This window comes from Chelonia mydas, chromosome 12 (genome assembly GCF_015237465.2).
Source record: "Chelonia mydas isolate rCheMyd1 chromosome 12, rCheMyd1.pri.v2, whole genome shotgun sequence".
NCBI lineage: Eukaryota > Metazoa > Chordata > Testudines > Cheloniidae > Chelonia > Chelonia mydas.
In genome coordinates this window covers 24,237,696-24,257,844 of record NC_051252.2, presented here as the reverse complement: position 1 = coordinate 24,257,844, position 20,149 = coordinate 24,237,696, and the positions used below count along the sequence as shown (strand labels likewise).

At 39.5% G+C, this 20,149-nt stretch overlaps 1 protein-coding gene across 9 annotated transcripts in view; it reads left to right on the top strand.

The window, feature by feature from the left end:
* Positions 1–20,149, top strand: part of LOC102945492 (transcription initiation factor TFIID subunit 4) — a 196,298-nt gene that overhangs the window by 1,768 nt on the left and 174,381 nt on the right. For all 9 annotated transcript variants that reach the window (XR_005222310.2, XR_006285122.1, XM_037878200.2 and 6 more), the window contains exon 2: positions 4,175–4,347. Coding sequence is in view for 7 of the 9 variants with exons in the window: in XM_037878200.2 (XP_037734128.1) it covers positions 4,175–4,347 (173 nt within the window). In the remaining 2 variants the exon portion in view is untranslated. The remainder of the gene's footprint in view (positions 1–4,174; positions 4,348–20,149) is intronic.

Here is a 20,149-nt window from a genome sequence, read left to right as displayed (position 1 = left end):
TTGTTAATCTCTGCTAACCCGTTTTCCTCACTGTGATTTTTCAAAGTTGTGGCTGTGCTACAAACCAAGTACAGAACTATCAAATAAATGCGTGGTACACCAGTAATCACATGTTTTTAAAATGAATTCTGTTCTAATAGACACATTGTCATTACTAAAAATATTATTTAATCAATTTAAAATTTGTGGGGTCTAATTTAAAAAAATGTTGCGATGGTTGTTGGGGAGAATTATTTGCTTTGTTAAAGGAAAATGTTAATCACAGTAAGTTTTTTAAAAACTGTGCAGTAAAATAAAACAAAACACTTAACTTTATTTTAGAAGTTGCTGATTTATAGATAGGTGTAATCTGGTTGTAGGTCTAAATTTTGTTAAATTTTATTTACTACTGCTGACATTGGGAAAAGTTCTCCCCATTCAAGCTCTGTCTGTTCTGATGTGGCTAATTGAATAAACTAATGTAATGCTTTCAATCTCAATACATATATTGTGCTGTTCACCATAGTATCTTGGCCTCTCCTCACATCAGTAGGATTCACCCCTAATTCCAAAGTAACAATTTTACCCCATTCCCTCTGCTCATAATGATGATTTCTTAATTATTCAGTCTTGTTGATACTCAACAATAAACTGTTAGTAGTATATGGCTTTGTTTTTAAAAAATACTAGTTCAGTAAGGCTGACCATAACCAAAACAATAGCAATATATCCTCATGCCAACAATTCCTGATTTAAATGGCTATTTTACTGTCCGTCTAGAATTTTGAAGGGTGTCCGATATTGTTTTGTCGTGCTTGAGTGCTAGTGGTGCAAATAGTGCACAAGTCCTTGCCTCTGAAATTTGGTGATTTATTCAAATGAAGTTTAATTGTTTTTCTTGTGCAAATAAAGAATCTTCATCCATTAATACATTGTATGATCTGAAGTTGTTTTTCTTGCCTCAGAATTCCTTAAAGTGTTTGACATCAGTTAAGTAAATGAAGTTTATGGACTGGTATGCTTGCTGTGTGTGAATAAAAATTTGTCTTTAGTGCAGTGTTTTAAATAGTTGTGAAGTTGACCACAGGTGATGAAACTCCTGCCATTTTTTTTTTGGTAGACTGCTACTGCATAGATCAGGCAAATTCTTATGACTTTATGAAGATCTCATTTAACTTGGAACAGATATCAAGTTGTTTTTAGAAAGTGAAAGTGTAATTATGTAGATGGTATATTAGCACACTTTGTTATTGTTTCCTATACCCTGGCGTGTATGTCATAACTTACCATCAGTTTCAGAAGCTGAATGCTGTCATTGCTCTGTTCTACTGTTTGGTTGTTAAACAGAAGAGGAAAATGATACTCTTGAAACAAACATTTTATAGATTTTAGAAAATATTGTTGAAAGACGTTAGTAGCATGCAAACTTATATGTGTTTGTTTTTGCTCTATAGAACTACTTTCTAGTCAATCGATTAAAGTTACTTAAATTTGAATATAAAAGTCAAACAGACAAGTGTTCTCAGGGGATAAGCTGGAGAGAAAATGAAAATATCTGTAGTTCGACTGCAAAAGTAATGGACAGCTCATTACTGATTTTAAAATAGTGCAGTTTTCATAGAGGAAACTTGTGTTTAAAGCTGCAACTTTAAAAAATACTCTTTTTTTTTTTGAAAAAAGAAAAGGAGTACTTGTGGCACCTTAGAGACTAACTAATTTATTTGAGCATAAGCTTTCGTGAGCTACAGTTCACTTCATGGGATGCATCCGATGAAGTGAGCTGTAGCTCACGAAAGCTTATGCTCAAATAAATTGGTTAGTCTCTAAGGTGCCACAAGTACTCCTTTTCTTTTTGCGAATACAGACTAACACGGCTGTTACTCTGAAACTTGTCTTTTTTTTGAGTAGGTCTTCTTAAATTATATCACAGGCTCTTAAAGTCAGCTTCCTGTTTAGCTAGCTGGCAGTAGAGCTGAATAACAGCCCATAATATTGCTTCAGATGTGCATATGTTTTATAAGCATAGATCAGTAAAACTAAATATAACAATGTCCTGAACCTGAATTAATCACATTCATTTTAAAAACAAATTGTCATATATGAACAGTTATACCTTCATAACAGTAAATATTTCTACAACTTGAATAACAAACTTAATCATTCATCACAATTACTTTGACTGCCCCATTCAAATATATCCTATTGAAAAATAAGTCTTACAACCGCAAAACAAAAATTCCTGTGGAACAAACAGATTGAGATTTTGGGAAGTGCCCATAGGTCCATGTCCTGTAATAAACTCTGTGAAGTACATTGTATGATCAGGCTGTTAGGTGTAAACTTTAAGAAAAAATTGCATGGATTTGTACATACTGTTGTGGTGGCTGATTGAACAAATGTCTAATTACACCTCTTAACTGATCATTTGCATGTACAGTTACCACAGCTGTTCAGTTAAATACAGTAATGGTGTGTTCAAATTAGTTGTGCATTTTATACAATGGTGCTGTGGGAAAGACCTCACAACAACTAGGGAAAATCAAATATAGTGAAATTAATTGTAGAAATAGCTTTGTCAAATATGCAAAATAATGTAAAAAAATCTTTTCAGTTTGCCCTTTTCTTTATAGTAAGTATATGTGGTGTTCTAACAATACTAGGCAAAATAAGTTAAGCGGAAGTCTGATTAAGTTGACAGTGTTCCTTTAAATGGATGATTTTGTTATCTTTTAGTAGTAAATACCAGAAGAAAACACTCAATTCTGGTTCTTCACCTGCTTTTGTAGTTTAGTCTGTATCTTCCTCTTTGAACTTCCCCTACCTGGTGATATGAAGTGTAGGGACCAGTCACAGCTCAGCTACTTCAGATCTGCTTCTTAGTTAATTTCCATTTTATGTAGGGAAGATTAGCAAGTGTTTTTTAGGTATCTCCCCATAAGGTTAATTCACGTAAAGAGAAACTACAGTACTTACAAGGATTATACTTGAGCTCAGAGTTTATATGTGGAATCAGATAAATACATGGCTATTAAATGATGTGATGCACCCATGTCACATTCCTTAAAAAACTGTAATATGTAAACGTAAATATGCTTTTAATTTTACTCATATACATTGAGTATGCACAAAGCAGTTGTGGTCTGATTTGTTCTTATGAGTTATATAGTTTAATTTTTAACACATGAAAATTAAATGTTTCAAACTGCTTGCAATTGCATATATTATTAATAAGTTGTTAATTGAACTAGAACATTGAATTTTATTTGTTTACAAACACGTAGCAAAAAGAGCTCATTTTAATTTTGAAAATAACCCATCTAGTTTGCAAAATAAGTGAACTTTTGGTTTTTATTATCCTGTTTTATTTATTGTGATAACATTATTATTTATTGTAATAAACATTGTTATTGCAATATAGGAACAGTTATGGTTAACAGTGTTAAGTCAAAAATTAACAGACTAATAAACTGAAAATATAGCCAGTGCATTAGATGTTGGCCTAGGATATAGGTTAGGCTCTGCACTTACACACACGTTTAACTTTGTGCATTCAGTGAGTCTTTGTCTTCAGTGGGACTACTTGTGGGACATACACTTAAGCCATGTGTAAGTCTTTGTAGGACTGGGGGCCTTAGTTTATAAAAATAAAATCGGACAGGGCAGAGGAGGTTCAGCAGTGGATAAAGGCAAGTGAGGTGGTGGGGGAGACACAGAAGATGCCTACTTACAATTTAGTTCAGGAGTTGGAGTCTGGTTTAGATTCCCAGGACTGGAGCTGGCTACAGAGCAGGGCTAGGACAAATGAGGCATCAGTGGGACTCTGTATTGGCACAAGTGTCTCTGCCAGTAGATCCCATTGCTGGATCAGGATTTAAGAATTAAATGCAATTCCCCCCCCCCCCCCCCCCCCCCAATGCTCTGTTACTGTCTCTAATTACACCTTTAAATTTTGTCACCTTCTTATACAGTCAGGTATCCAATTGTTACATTTGTACGGTTCAAATGTAACAAAAGTTGTTTCAAGCTGTATTTTTAATTTTTTTCCTGCTGATAGTAAGTACTTTCCCTTATGGCATATCTGATTTTATACTGTAATAAACATGTCAGGACTGATGAATGAAGAAAGGAAAATGTTAAGCTACTGCATGTCAGTTCTATTCATAGTACTTACTATTATTTTGACTATTTTCATTAGGTATGGTCTTGGTGCGCACAGAAGCTGGACAGCTTGTAATGGTACCTCAGCAGGTTTTAGCCCAGGCTCAAGTGCAAGCTCAAGTACAAACACAGGGGCAAGGTACCGCCAGCATCTCACCCAGGCTTCCAGTGCCCACAAGTGGTCCAGTGTTTCGTTTAACAGCAAGCCAGGTACATTTTTTCATGCTTGTGATCATCATTTTTCTTTATGATCTACTGTATTTTCTATCAAACACATTGTAAAGCTGGGCTTCTTTTCAAATTTGTTCACGTAAACCTTTTTTTGTACTGAAAAAAAATTACAGAAGAGGGAAATGTACCTCACCTTTAGCCAAAGAATGGGTTAGTTCCAGGGGTCCAGGAAATTTCTCTATATGTCTACATTTCAGGAGTCCCACATTATGGCTTCTGTTAAGGCCACTTTGGAAATCTCCGAGGAAATCATACATGCTGCTGATTCAATAGGTGACTCTCTTCCTTCTGAGTCAGTATTGATCTAAATCCCCAACATGGTGTTTGGGGGCGTGGTGCTGTTAAGATTAATTTTTCACATAAAATGAACAACAGGTGTCCTGCCCTCTTGTAGTCATTAAATATTGTTATACATTATTCAAGAGTAAGGATGGTGATTCTCATGTTACATTAAAATTTCAAGTTGGGTGATTGCATTTTGCGTACCTAAATTTCTCTATTAAATTAAGTTGACTATGGTATCCTTTCCTGCCCTGTAATATTCTGTAGAGTTTGATGTTAAAAAGTTACTGTATTTCCACACAGAGGTACTAAGATTGATATTAAGCTTCTGATGAGTTTGTAAAGTGCTTTGAGATCCTTCTAGCTAAAAACCCCCAAACCTATATTAATGCAAGTAATTATCATTTAAGTAAGTGATGGTATTTCAGGGAGGTTATTCAGCTTTGGCTATTTTGGACTATAAAATTAGAGATCAATATTTCTGAGCATTGTTACTGCACAGCTCAGCACTAGTAATTCTTTTCTGATTTGTGTGGGAAGAGTTAAGACTGATTTGGTAAGTACTTACGAGTACTATGACTATGAGTAACTCTGAGCTGCTGTGCTAATGCAGTAGCGCCTCTTTGGTCAGAATTAGCTTGGTCTGGGAAGGCAGTCAGTCAGCTCCTTTTAACTGAGTCTCTATGATAGTCCTATTCCAGGCTATGAAGGGTGTTAGTTTCAGTCTTGCTAGGTGTACGGTTTTCCCCTTGTACTTGGTAGGGTCATCTGATCCTGGTCCTCAGGGGGTCTCAAAACCCCTTTTGTTCTTAAGTCTCTGTTGTGGCATTGGTAGGGGAACCCAGGCCCACCCACTCCACTGGGTTCCAGCTCTGGGCCCTTAAACTAGGCAGGCCAAATAAGGCCTCAGCAGCAACTCCTGCTGTGCCCTGAGCTCCTTTCTACCTCTCTTGGTTCTGTAAGCTTCTCCAGCCTGTACATCAGTGGTACCCAAACTTTTCCTATCATGCCCCCCTTTACCAGTAATGGAATCTGTCTGTACTCCCCCTCCATTACTGCAGAGGAGCTTGGGCTGAAGGTGGAACTGGGGGCTGAACTGGGGATGTGACAGGAGCTGGGGCTAGAGGTGGAGCTGGCCTGGGGCTGGAGAGGGAATGAGGGCTGCGCTGGAGATGGAGTGGAGCTGGGGACAGAGCTAGTCTGGGAGCAGAGCAGAGCTGGGTGGCACACCTTCCCACCTCCTGTGTGGGCTGGCTTGGACCCCGCTGCATGCCCACCACCCCATGTTCTTTCACGTCCCCCTAAGGAGACGTGTCCCACAGTTTTGGGACTACTGCCCTACATCCAGTCATCCCTTTTCTCAAGTGTTGTCTCTGGGCAGCTTCTCACCAGCTTGCTGGCAGGACTTTCGTTCTCCAGACTGCTTGCTCCTTTAGTAGCTATCTGACATTATAAGATTGTATATTTAGATGTATCCCATGTAAAGTTGGAGAGAAAATTGTTTACCTTTAATTCACCACTCATCGGAGCACAGCTTTTGAATACAAAACTACAGAAGAGATATTAACAGTTGGAGGGAGCTGAGAAAAGATAAAGACTTGTAAGAAATTGTTAAGAGTATGTCTAGTATGACCATTTGAGGAGATGATCACGAGCATGAGGATGACAAGCCTGTTAAAGAGTAGTCTTCGGAATTATGTAGAATGCTGGGGGTAGAAGGTTGGAAAAAGGCATTAAGAAAAAAAAGATTCTGTGGCTTTGTGGGAGGCTTCTTTGAAACAGGCCTAAGCACAGTGTTGCCACACTGCATTGGATTTTGCGTAGATAGGATGTAGTTCTGTGTCTTGAAGAGGCACATAATCCTTAGTGCAACGGATCTCAAACTATTCCAGATAGTCTATGGAGTTGCTTTTTTGGCCCTGGTGAAGAAACTGTCATTCTACGAGTAGTGATGTTTCCACCTAATTATAGCCCATGCTAGTTTTCTGAGGCTTTCTTGAACAATTAAATTAAAAAAACAATCAAGCTCTTTTCTTTACTTTGAGTGGCTGCTTCATGTTTGTCTTTGCTAGATTTTTTTTCCTTTGGGTATAAATACAAACATGACTGTCCTGGCACCGCAGACCGTGCTGCACCCCGGAAACGGCCAGCAGCAGGTCCGGCTCCTAGGTGGAGGCGTGCAAGCAGCTCTACATGGCTCTCGCCTGCAGATACTATCCCTGCAGCTCCCATTGACCGGGAACCAATTGGCCGGTGCTCGGGGTAGGGGCAGTGCGTGGAGCCAGACTTGCTGCTGGCCGCTTCCGGGGCGCAGCACAGTGTCAGAACAGGTAGGAACTAGCCTGCCTTAGCTACCGTGACCTAGTGCCTTATATTCCGTGACCCAGTACTGGGTCCCAACCCGCAGTTTGAAAACCACTGGATTAAATGACTTGTCTAAATGTACCTCAGTGGCAAAGAGGGACATAGAATTAATTCTTTCTTCCAGTTCCTTGCTTTGCCTCCTTAATAGTTGTGAAATATTTTAATCATTTCAAATGATTTATTGAATTATTTGCTTACGAGCAAGATTGTAAAAAGGTATGTTAATTTTAAGAGCTTTAAATATTGATTTTCCAAATCACGAGAGGGAAAGAGCACCATAGTGAGTCAGGTGGCAGAATATATAGATAAATTAAATATATACAAATCAGCAAAATACTATGGTATTCATTCAAGGATTATTAAAGAATGAGCCAAGAAAGCTGCAAAACCTGACATTTATTTTTGACAGCTCACAAAGAACAATTGAGGGACCAGGTAAATGGAGATTAATCTAACTTCAACAATAGGTTAAAAATGCCACTAATGAGCAAAAAACAAACAAACGATAAAAATCCACTCGGATGAGATTAATTTGATGAGCAATACATAGTAAAGCAGCAAGTGTACCCCCAACCCTTACACCACACCCCAGGCCTGGTACATGGCCTCAGTATTCTATTCCTCTATACCTGGGACATGACATGGGTAGGGGTTCCCCCATTTCTTGGGGAGGGAAGAGAGACGGGGGGACAAGCTCCAACTGTAAACTCTCAGCCAGTCTTCCCTTCTGGGGGCATCTTGTGGGGCTGGAGCCCCTTACTTCTGTGGAGGAAAAAGAGGGAGAGCTGAGCCTTGGAAGCCCATTACCTGTCCCCTCTGAATAACAGCATTCTTCTGCTGCTAGCTAACATATTTGGTCCTGTACCTTGTGTGTTAGAAGTCCAGGCTGCATTGCTGAAGGTTCAGGGTTCAAATTGTGCTGTTCCTACATGATAGGGGAGGGATGTTATAGTTGTATGGAAGAGGATTTTTTTTTACCTTTCCCTTTAAAGATAAGCAACTTAGGAAAATACATTAAAAAAGGTTAAGAAAGTTATTTAGGTTGCAAAAATTAAACACTCAAAAGTTAGACGATGCTAAGTTTACAGTTATCCATGCAGCCTTAATTTTGCCCACTTGTTTGTATGCATTATGATACAGTCTTTAAATAAAACCTACTATTTTTTCCACAGGACCTCTGTCTCATTCAGTGCATAGGTTGAACATACAAAGGGCAGAATTACGGTTGCACAGGCAACCATAAATCTGGCATTTCCTAAAATTTGAGTGCTTGACTTTGCAACCTAAGTAACTTTTGTTTAACATTTTTGTATGTAATAAAGAATAGGCCATGCCACAGAAACTTGAAATATTATTTGACTCACTTGTCAGTTTTGTGGATGGAGGGAATGCAGTAAACATAATACAGCAATATTTTAATACAGCTTTTAGAACAGTCTTGCATGAAATTCTCACAGAAGCTAGACAAATGCCTTTTGAAAATAACATTTTGGCTTCGGTTAGCATTGGATTCCCTTTTTGGCTCTTCCATTGATTCGTGACCTTGTGCTAGACAGTTAACTTCCCTCTGCCTCAGTTTTCCATTGTGTAAAATGAGAATAATACCTACCTTTATAGGTGGTGTGAGTGACTGTGTGGAAGAGAAGTGAAGTGGAGGACGAAACACTCTCTGTAGCACTGTAATCTGTGCCTGTGTGTCCTAGCAGAAGTCTGGAAAACTGCTCCAGGAGGAGCTATACGTCAGCGAGAGAGGGTCAACAGAGCAACAGTAACCCTTTTAGGGTGGCATCCTTCTCTGGGTCAGTTTAGTGCCAAGCTAGGAGAGACCACGGAGGACAAGAATAAATTACAGAAGGATGTGCAGCATATAAATAAATGAGTGCAAATCAGTACAATAAGATTTAATTAAAATAACATTCAGAATCTCAAGATTGCAGAATGCTATATAAAAAGCAGTGATTCAGAGAAAGATGCATACAATGTGTTTACATTGGAACTGTAATCATTTTGTGAATATAAATTGCCACTTCTTTTTTAACTGAAATAAAGTACTGAAGTAAGTAAAACTTGAATAGGTGCAGTTACATTTCTAATCTTTCCTCATGAGTAAATTCTAAGATTTTATTGCATTGCTGAAACATTTAATATATTAGAAAGTAAATAGTTTCTCTTTAATTAAACAATTATTGGAGTTTAATACAATTTTAATTTAAATCTGATTTTAAGATTATGGAAGAAAATAATTATTTTATATTAACTGCAGTTTTTAGCACACCTATAGTAACATATTACAGGGAAATTTAACATTTTTCTGAACATGAACATAGATTGTTCCTGTCACTAGGGGGAGTCTGTCTTCTCTTTTCTTGATTATATTTCTGTGCTCCTATAAGTGTCTCTCTCTTACTGTATCCTAATGGAAACTTATTGTTGTCTTGTGGACCTTATCTGCATCATGGATGCCCTTTGGGGAGAATGACATCTGCTCTGATTGTAATAAGAGTGTTTTGTGCCTGATTTATATTCTTGGTTCAGAAAAAGCCCTCTAATGAAATTGGAAAATCATTTGGCATATTTAAAATAAATACCTTGTCAAAACTGTACAATATTTTACTCTCTTTATTTCATGTTTCTGTATGAATTTGATATAATTCTTCCTGTGTTCTGTGATTGAGCATTGTGATATTTGGTTATTTTAACAGTGATTTATGTTTTGGAATTTTCAAATCTCATAGTTTTGTTATGCAATTTTTATAATGTGTGAAAGTACAATCTACAATTCTATGAAGTTTTAGATTCATTACTGCTCCATTTTGAAATCATAGATGACCATTATGGGAAAATTAAAATATCAATATTCTTGGTTTTTTACCAAGTAAATTACTTGAATTATAATCTTCAAAGAGTATGTTATGCCTAATGCTTTTCAGCGTTTGAAATAACATTGGAGAAAGCAGCACTGTACTTGTTTTCGAAGTATTGTACTTGTGAAATTTTAAAAAGTAGGTAGGTGCTGCCATCTAGTTTTTCATTGATAGCTTTCTTTTTCTGTTTACATTTTCAGTTTATGTAGTTCAGAGCTTTGTTTGTTTCTGAATGCTTTAAGCCAAATTTCCTGCTCTTTGTTTGTGTTTCTTATTAGTCAGGCTGCTGCTGCATGCATAAATAAAAAGTCAAAAATAATGGTACTTTCAGTAATCTGAAACTGGTGGTAAAATTACAGTTCCAATGTATACCAGTGAAATGGAAATGTGAGTTGTAGATTTAAAAAAAAAAATCTTATATGCAATGTTAGGCCCTGATTCTATAGATGTTTTACCCATATACGTAACCTCTTTAAATGCAAACATACTTTAATGTTAATGTTTTGTTTAATGAATTGCCTTCATATCAGTGAAACTTAACATAGAACTAAAACTGTCAGCAAGGATTTGAAGAGTCTTCGCTGTTAATTCTTTGTGATGTTTGCCCTGCATGTGACACTGTTCAAGTTTTCTGTGGGAATATTTGGTCATCAGTGATCACCCTGATGCTTTTCTGGAGTTGGTTAAATCTTATTTCAGTCATCACTTTTGAGAATTAAATTTCTGATGGCCTTAATGTACTTTCAGATAATAGTAGGTGCCGTGTAGTCAAATGGTAATGTATTCATACCTTCTCTTTGCAGAGCATTTTGAATTGTTATGGCTTATCTTTACAGACAAGAGCATTCCCAATCCTATAATTTAGTTTCATGAAGAGTTAATATAACCCATATCCAGTGTTTTTCCACAGTGAGTAACTGGATCTCTTTTTCAAGTTGTCTCTCTTCATTATGTTATTTAAAGAAATACTTGTCCATGTTAATAGGTCCCAAAATATACTTATTTTAAAGGTACCTGTTGTTCTGTTCTCCCTAACAATAAAAAAAAATATATATTTGTAGAGTATTTGGATATTCCTGGGAGAAGGAAATTTAGCCTTGTTTGAATGATGAAAGGTAAGTTGCCAGCATGTGAGGAGAGATTAGTACTAGATGTGTAGGTGGGAGACCAATAGATATGGTGGTGGAGGCTTGACGGTGCTTTTTTCTGTGAGGTGTAGGCTAGAGTTGACCATCTTTCCGCCTTTTGTTCACCTTGGATATATAATTCTTCTTTAAGAAGAAATTAACCACTGGTACATGTAAATTGTACTATTTATGTACTTGGAATATTCTTACATAGCAATTTAAACATACTTAGGATATTACACACACACACAAACTACATTAAAATAACATTCTTAAGGTTCCAAATAAAAAGTTAAGAAATGCTAGAATGAGGGTTTCGTGTGTAACCTTAATTAAATCCCCCTTGTGCATATATGTGTTATGATAGTCTTTAGTTATGTGATCACATACTGTTTTTTCCATAGGACTCCAACCTCATTCAGTACACTGGAGGGATTGTGCTCACTTAATGAGCAGTTAAATATTTTGTTTTATGGTCATTGTGCAGTATGTGAAACCAGGCTGTATTTATAGCACACTATATAAATAGTGCTCTGAAGACAGAGTTACTAATTCCCTCATAGGATTTTCTGTGGTAGACAGCGCTATATTATCTGAATGCTTCGCAAACAGTAGTGAATTGATTTTCACAACATCTCTGTGATTGAACGTGGTGGTATTATTCCCATTTTACAGATGCTGAACTGAGGCACAGCAAGATTCAGGTAAAAATATACATTAATTTTAGATGCCCAATTTGAGACACTTAGGACCTGATTTTTCTTAGTAATTAGCATTATATAGCACTTTATATTTTCATAGCACAACTCCCATTGAGTTCAGTTGCAGCTGTGATCACTCAGCACATCTGCAAATGTAACCATAGGGTCTCAAGTCAGGCACTCCTAAAATGAGGAACATACAGTTAGTGACCAATTGTGAAGAAATTGGGTTAAGTCAGTGGTTCTCAACTGGCAGCCCGCAGGCTGCTTGCGGTCCAGTCAGCACACAGCTGTGGCCTATGTGACATCTTCAGGGCCATACAGGTAGTATATATATTGTATGGATGCGGCCCATATAACCTGCAGAGAGCTGCATATGTGGCCCACATTGGTAAATAGGTTGAGAACCACTGGATTAAGTGACTTGACAAGTATCACAAAAGGAACTCTCTAGCAGAGGCAAGGATAGAATTCAGCTCTCCAGGGCAGCATTCAGCTGTCTTAACTATGAAACCGTCCTTTCTTTTCCTGCAGTTCCCTGTCACATTTACTACTACACGTTCCCACTTCTGCAACAAATGAAGGAAGGGTCCCTCAGACAATGCCTCCTTCTCTATACAACCCCAGATCATCCCCAGAGCAGATTTATCTGGCACTGGAGAGGCAGGGGTCCTAAGGCAAGAAAAAATAATATGAGATCATATAATTACAGACTGTTTCATAGTGCATATGCACAAAGGGTTCAAATTAAGGCTGCACAGACAATCTTAATTCTGTCATTTCCTAACTTGAGCGTGTGACTTTGTACCATTAGTAATGTTCTTTTAGCCTAGTTATTTTTGTGTAATTTCCTAGGTTTTTCAAAAAACAAACTGAAAGAATAGAAGCTTCATCATGTAGCATCATATTGATACCCACTCAATTCATCAGCAGGATTGGAACCTTTACATTTGCATTACAGACCACTTGAACTGATAGAGAGTCGTAGGATATCTTCCTTTGAGGGGGATGAGACACTTTACCAGTGGGTTTCAAAGATATTTGCTGACATCAGAGGAGTGGTGAGACTCAGCGGTCTTGGGTTCCATTCCAGGCTCTAGAGGGGAACGTGGGAACTTCTGCCATCCCCCTGCATCCTGTCCGTCCTATGTTTTTCCCCATCCTGGCTCCTCATCCCAGTCCGTCTCCTTGTGCGTCTTCTGATCCCAGGTCCAGTCTCCCTCTCTGTACACTCATAGTCCCAGTTTTCCCCTCCTCACCAGCCAGCCTGTAGTCCCAGTCTCACTGACCTGTGCTCTTTGTCCCATTCTACTCCCCACTGCCCCCTCCATACCCCTTCACCCCCAGTCCAGCTCTTCTCCCTTCTGCATTAAAATCAGGGAGTATCCTGAGCCCAGCAAGTGGGGCTTTTGAGAGCACAGGGGAGAGAATCTCTCGGCTTTCATTTCTAGGGCCCTGCCCCAGCTTGGCCCATAGAAGCACAGGGCTACAGTTGCAGAGAAAGTCCTGCTCAGCCCCTTGCAACTCCAGGCTGGAGTATGCTTATTTTAGGCCGAATCTGCAGAGATTTTAGGGGTAAAGATCTAGCAAATCTTTACTAAGCCTGTGTGAACTGCAGTTTTTTGGAGGCTTATACTTGGACCAAATTTGGGTAGATATTAATGGGAATGACAAAAAGCACACCCTTTACATAAAGGGCACTCTCCAGCAATATTTCAAGTCTCTGCTCTAATCATGGGGATTTTTTAAAAATGAATAGCCTTAAGCATAGAAAGGGGAAAGCTACTGTCTAAAATTTATCCCCGTGAGTCACCAGTAACTGGTGGGTGTGCTAGCATATCTTAAAAAAAAACATGTTTTTTTATTATTAGCAAAATCATTAATTTTTTTTATTAACTTTGTTCTTGAAAACAGATGACCTGTTCGGGCTTATTTATTTTTTTTTTTTTAAATCAGCCTGAGGTAGACACCCATCATGTAGAATTCTGGTTTGAATGGTTAAAGTTTGGTGAAGTTATAAGCATCTGAAAATAGGGACTGATAATGGGAGGTAATATAACAATAGGTGTGCTACCAACCACAGCATCAATTCCTATTTTTTTTTAAAAAAAAGTATTTGTGATTTGTTGGTCTTTTACCAAACTTCCAGGTTTGGTCTTTTGCATGTGCTCTCTTCCATTTGCCTTAATCCTTCTCCAGGTATCACTGTATTGTTATTTAAAAAATAATATTTGTAAACTGTGGAAACCTCCTTTTTTTTTTCTGAGACATCTAAACAATAAAAATATTACTGAAGTTGTGTACAGAGGTTTTGTTTGCATCCAGTAGGTTTCACATTGAGTGTTGTTTTGAACTGTGCAAACTCAAAACCTAAAAGCCAAAGTCTACTAAAGGTAAGTTTCGCAGTTTCCATCAGAAACTAAACCATGGTCCAGATTCACTGAAGGGTGCACAAACCTTAAACTTGATGTATCTTTTGGCAAACTTGGCCCTAGTTTTCCATGAATATTTTCTCCAAAAAAAAAAAAAAAAAAGGGAACTCAGGTTTTCTGTGCCGCTTTTTTGTTTCAGAGTGACCAATTTTATTGGGAAGTTTGTTGACAGAACAAATTTTAATTGATTATTGTAGCATGTTTGCTCTCTGGGACAGGGGCTGTGTTCTTTTTTCTTAAAGAACACGGGCACTTAATCCTGCCTAGCACAATGGGACCTAAATTCTTGATGAGTAGGTAGTATTCAATCCACAAACCTGCTTCTAAATTATTTTCAACCAATAAGAACATGTAACGTAACCAATGTGTCCAATAAAATTAAAACAACTTTAATTTCATGAAGATTGTTATTTTCAGTTGCTGTATTTTGAAAAATAAATGCATTCTTGATTTTTGAAGCATGCATATATATTCTGTTGATGATTTGGGATTTTAAATACCACCATACAAAAGCTGTACTGTTCTTCTTTAAAGAACATTGCAGGACCATACCCTTTTCTCTTGCTATCTGGCTCAGACAAATTCATCTATATCAGCGTTTCTCAAACTGGGGCAAGTGTATTCTAGGGGGGGTTTGCAGTATTGCCACCCTTACTTCTGTGCTGCCTTCAGAGTTGGGTGACCGGAGAGCAAAAAAGGTTTGAGAACTTCTGATCTATATAATAGATTCCAGGATTGTCACCCTATATGTAACTCTGAAGCCTAGAATGTCTAGCATCAGTGTGAAGCGAAGGAAACCACTGCAAGCACGGTTGAAAGCTCTTTTTGTGTAGAATATCACCAGGTTGAATCGTGACTGGGATTCGCAGTCAGTTACAACCAATAATTTAAAGTTCTCAGCCATTTTGACTTTACAAATTACACCTGTGTGGTGTATCGCTACAGTAAGGCATTCATCTATGCCGGTGTTTCCCAATCTTGGGACGCCGCTTGTTCAGGGAAAGCCCCTGGCGGGCCGGGCCGGTTTGTTTACATGCCTCGTCTGCATATTCGGCCGATCGCTGCTCCCACTGGCCGCGGTTCGCTGCTGCAGGCCAATGGGGGCTCCAGGAAGCGGCGCGGGCCGAGGGACATACCGACCGCTGCTTCCTGCAGCCACCATTGGCCTGGAGCAGCGAACCACGGCCCGTGGGAGCCGCGATCGGCCGAACCTGCGGACGCGGCAGGTAAACAAACCGGCCCGCCCGCCAGGGGCTTTCCCTGCACAAGCGGCGTCCCAAGTTTGGGAAACACTGATCTATGCCATGCTGAGAGTACTAGACTGTTGTGATATCAACCAGTCAACACCCTTGCAAGAATCTGATTGGTTGTATGAGGGAGACTGTACAGAAAATAGATTAGTTGGCCCACCAATTACAGTTCTTCAGAACCATCCACACAACAACACAACCAGCACACACAGTAACACCAAACACACACACACACAGTCCCTCACTGCAGCATACACCCTTCATTCACCATTCACGCAAATCTGCCAGTACAACCCCCTAGACGCAAATCAACACCGCCACCCACACTACAACACACTACCAACATACCCACTAACCTTGACTACAGATAGCCCCTCACTGCAGCACGCACCGCTCGTTTGCCACCTACAAAATTCCACACAACTCTTCCAGCAGAGAATACACAAATCAGTACACACAATAAACCCAAACCCATGTGGGCAGTCAGCGCAGCATACACCCTTCGCTCTCCACTCACGCAAATCAATGCACATCTTCCAGGATTGTCACTCTGTGTGTTACTCTGAAGTACACAATGTCTGAGTTAGTGTGAAGCGATGGAAACAGCTACAGCCATTGTCGAGAGCTCTTTTTATGTTGGACTCCAAATGTACTCTGATGGCTGGAATACAAGAAGAAAAGGAGTACTTGTGGCACCTTAGAGACTAACCAATTTATTTGAGCATAAGCTTTCGTGGGCTAGAACCCAAATGGGCCACTCTCATTACCATTACAAAAGTGACAGGTTTCAGAGTAGCAGCCGTGTTAGTCTGTATCCGCGTGCGCGCACACACACACAAAAGTACTTGTGGCATGCATCTGATGAAGTGAGCTGTAGCTCACGAAAGCTTATGCTCAAATAAATTTGTTAGTCTCTAAGGTGCCACAAGTCCTCCTTTTTTTTTCTTTTTTTTTTTTTTATTACAAAAGTGATTTTTCCTCCCTTGGTATCCTACTGTTAATTGAATTGTCTCATTTGACTGACCTCCCACTTGGTAAGGCAACTCCCATCCTTTCATGTGCTGTGTATTCGTACCTGCTACTGTATTTTCCATTCAATGCATCTGATGAAGTGGGTGGTTCTAGCCCACGAAAGCTTATGCTCAAATAAATTGGGTAGTCTCTAAGGTGCCACAAGTACTCCTTTTCTTTTTGCGAATACAGACTAACACGGCTGTTACTCTGAAACCTGGAATACAAGAGTTGATCAGAGAAGGTGGAAGTAATGGCTTGTGCTGAAGTCCCTACATTTTCTGCCAGTTGGGAGGCTAAAAGAAGGAGAATGCTAAGGGGAAAAATGAATCCGATACAGATCATGCTTGGTGCATTATTTGGTCCAACTGCCACACCCATGCAACAGCATGGGCTTTAATCTCCGGTGCAACTCAACTGAAGTAAAGAGCGTTACTCCATCAAGAAAGTACCCCTTGGGTCATGCCTTTATTACACCAGGGTTGGTTATTGCTATTTTATTTTTGCTGGATTTCCAGTAATGTCTGTTCATATGCCTCATTTTATACTAAATACAGCTGTTAGGCTCCATTCCACTGGAGCTATTTTACCTTAATGCTCTTGTGCTGGAGTCCCTCCACTGTCTGCCAGTAGCCTGTTGCACTGAATTGAAGATTATATTCATGATACCTAAGAGTTTCTGTAGGGTGGGTGCTTGTTACGTTTCTGATCCATTCATTTCATACTCATCTCCTTTTCCTTTATGAATCTTGAAACACGGTGTATAAACTTGCATTGGTTCATTTGCAGTCCTTTGGTATTAAAGCATTTTCTTATTATACAACACATTAATGAAAGTTACTACTTTTTTCATCAGAAACTCCTGCAACACAGTAATTTTTTAAGACGATGTGATATTAGTGTTTTTAGCCTTCTTTTTTGCACAGTTTGTTTAACCTGTTGCTTCTGTACTCCTGCACTGCAAGATACTGTGTATGAAATGTGATGCATATTTTCTTGGCTAATATATTGTATATGATAGTGCAAATTTGCTAGGCTGAGTTTTTATTTTTTTGCAGATTTTTGGTTGTCATATGAGTGAAGGTCTGTCATTTAACTGAGTTGCTGCCAGAAGTTTGCCTGCTTTTCTGCTGTCTGTGTAAATCTTCACCTCTGGAATCAATTACTGAGAAGAAGGAGACAGATTTAGCATTTAAACTTTTTAGGTTGGCTACAGCATTGTAAGCAAATGAACAAGGTTTACAGTATTTTTTGTATAATTGTATAACTGTAAATATTCCTCACAAATGCATCATTTCACTAAAAAATTTTAAGAAAATAGAAATGAGTGGTTTACATTTCTCCATTAAAAGGGAGAAGAGAAATGCATGTTAAGAAAAGCCCTATTTACTCCTGCTTCTTAAAAGACAAACAACTCAACCTTTTTATGACTATGCTGTTTATTGACTCTAGGCTGCCTGAGTATGGAAGACATCCCAGCTCAAGGTTTAAAAAACAAAAAAATCTTGAAAGCTATCAAAACTAAACCAGAAAGGGGTTTTGTGTGGATGTCAGGTAGATTCCCCCTTCTCCTCCACATAAAAATAAAGATTGGTTGATATCCAGTAGAAGATGCTGCTGGGGTGATTGGTAAGGAATACTTGAGGCTTTGAATGCGTGTCTGGGCCTTTGTTCCTTCTAGAGAGATCTCTTAAGAAAACTGAAAGTTCTTTGAAGAAATATTTTATATAGGTTTAATAGGCAATGTGGGTATCTAAGATAAGCCATTCTGCATTAAAAACATTATGAATCTGCAAAAATAGTAGTGTAACTATTTGTAATTTTAGGTAAATTATTTTTTCCTCTTGTGAGAACAGCAGTAGTGTTCACAATCTGTTTATTAATCCAGACAGATCTTAAATTTACCTCTTTGTCTACCTATCTAATCTATCTAAAAACAAACTCTGGAGAAAGATTTAAAAAGTATAGTGTATGAGAGTGGCGAGGAATCGGAAGCAGACAAATGACTCTTCACAGCTCATCAGCAATCCCTTTCCACCTCTGTCAGTAGGCCATTGGTTCAGATCTGGTTCATATCATTACTATGGGATGGTTACTTGGTGAACTACATAAAATTACTCAGAAAAAGTTGTTAAAGAACCTTAATGTTCTTTTTAATGTTTGAGTGCAAAGTCAAGCACTCTAAGATTAGAAAATGCCAGAATCAAGGTTGCCGGTGCAAACGTAATTCAATCCTTTTGTGTATATGCTTTATGATACAGTCTTTAATGACATCATCACTTACTATTTTTTCCCCACAAGACTACTGCCTCATTCAGTGCACAGGATGAATGGTGCTCACTTAATGAACAACATTTCAGTGTTTTGTTTTCTCCTTTGCCCCCATACCTTACATACTGCACTCTCCTCAAACACTGCTCAGAAGACAGAATTATTAGTTCCCTCCTATGCTTTTCTGTAGTGCTTGTTATTGGCACATATGAATGCTTCACAAACAGTGGACACCCCTACAAGATGAGGGGGTATTATTATTATTATTTTATTTTATTTATTATCCCCATTTTACAGATGATAAACTGTGGCATAGCAAGATGCCCAATTTGAGATACTTAGGACCTAATATTTTAAAGAGTATTTAGCATTATTTGGCACTTTATATGTTCAGAACACAGTTCCCATTGAGTTCAGCTGCGAGCACTCAGCACTTGTGCAAATGTAACCGTAGGGTCCCAAGTCAGGTACCCCTAAATGAGGAATGCACAATTAATGGTTACTGGTGAAAGGTGACTTGACTAGCATCAGAGAGGACCTCTTGGGCAGAGACAGGTTCTCCAGGGTAGCAATTAACCATGAGACTGTCCTTTCTCTTCCTGCAGTCCACTGCCTCATTCACTACACACATTCCAACTTCTGCCAAAAAAATGAGATGGATCCTGCAGACAGCTGTCTCCTTCATTATGTAATCCTGTTTCATTTTCAGAGCAGGTCCAGCCAATGCACAGAATGAGGCAGAGGTCCCATGAAGAAAAAAGGGATCATGTAATTAAAGATCATATTGTAATTAGGGCTTTGTGTCTGTCACAGATTCTGTGACTTTTCATGACTTCTGCAGTGGCCAGTATCGCTGACCCCAGGGCTGCCCAAGCACCTGGCTCCAGAGCCAGCTGCTCAGGTGGCCCTGCGGACGGCCACACTGGCCTCTCCTGGAGCAGCTCTGCAGCCAGCTGCTCAGGCAGCCCCACAACCACCTGCACTGGCTGCTGCTGGAGCAGACCTGGGGCCAGCCGTACCAGCTGCTGCTCAGGTGGTCCCAGGCATCTGGCCCTAGAGAGCGCCCAAACAGCGGCCAATGTGGCTGGCCCAGGGACCGCCTGAGCAGCGGTCCCAGGGACCGCCGGAGCAGCTGCTGCTTGGTAGTCCCTGGCAGCAGTCCCGGGACGGCCCCCGGCCCCTCCCTGAGCAGTGGCCCCCTGGTCCCCTCCCAGAAGCGGCCACCCCCAGCAGCAGTCCCGGGGGCAGCCAGAGCGGCTGCTGCTTGGCAGCCCCCGGCAGCGGTGGCCAAAGCAGCCGCTGCTCAGTGGCTCCCAGCAGCTGGTGCTGCTGGCAACCTCCTGGGGAGGTCCCTCCCAGCAGCAGCCCCTCCGGGTGGCACCCCAACAACATGCCCCTCCCCCCCAAGGTTTAGTCAGGGGTATTTTTAGTAAATGTAATGGACAGGTCATGAGTTGTGAATTTTTGTTTATTGCCCGT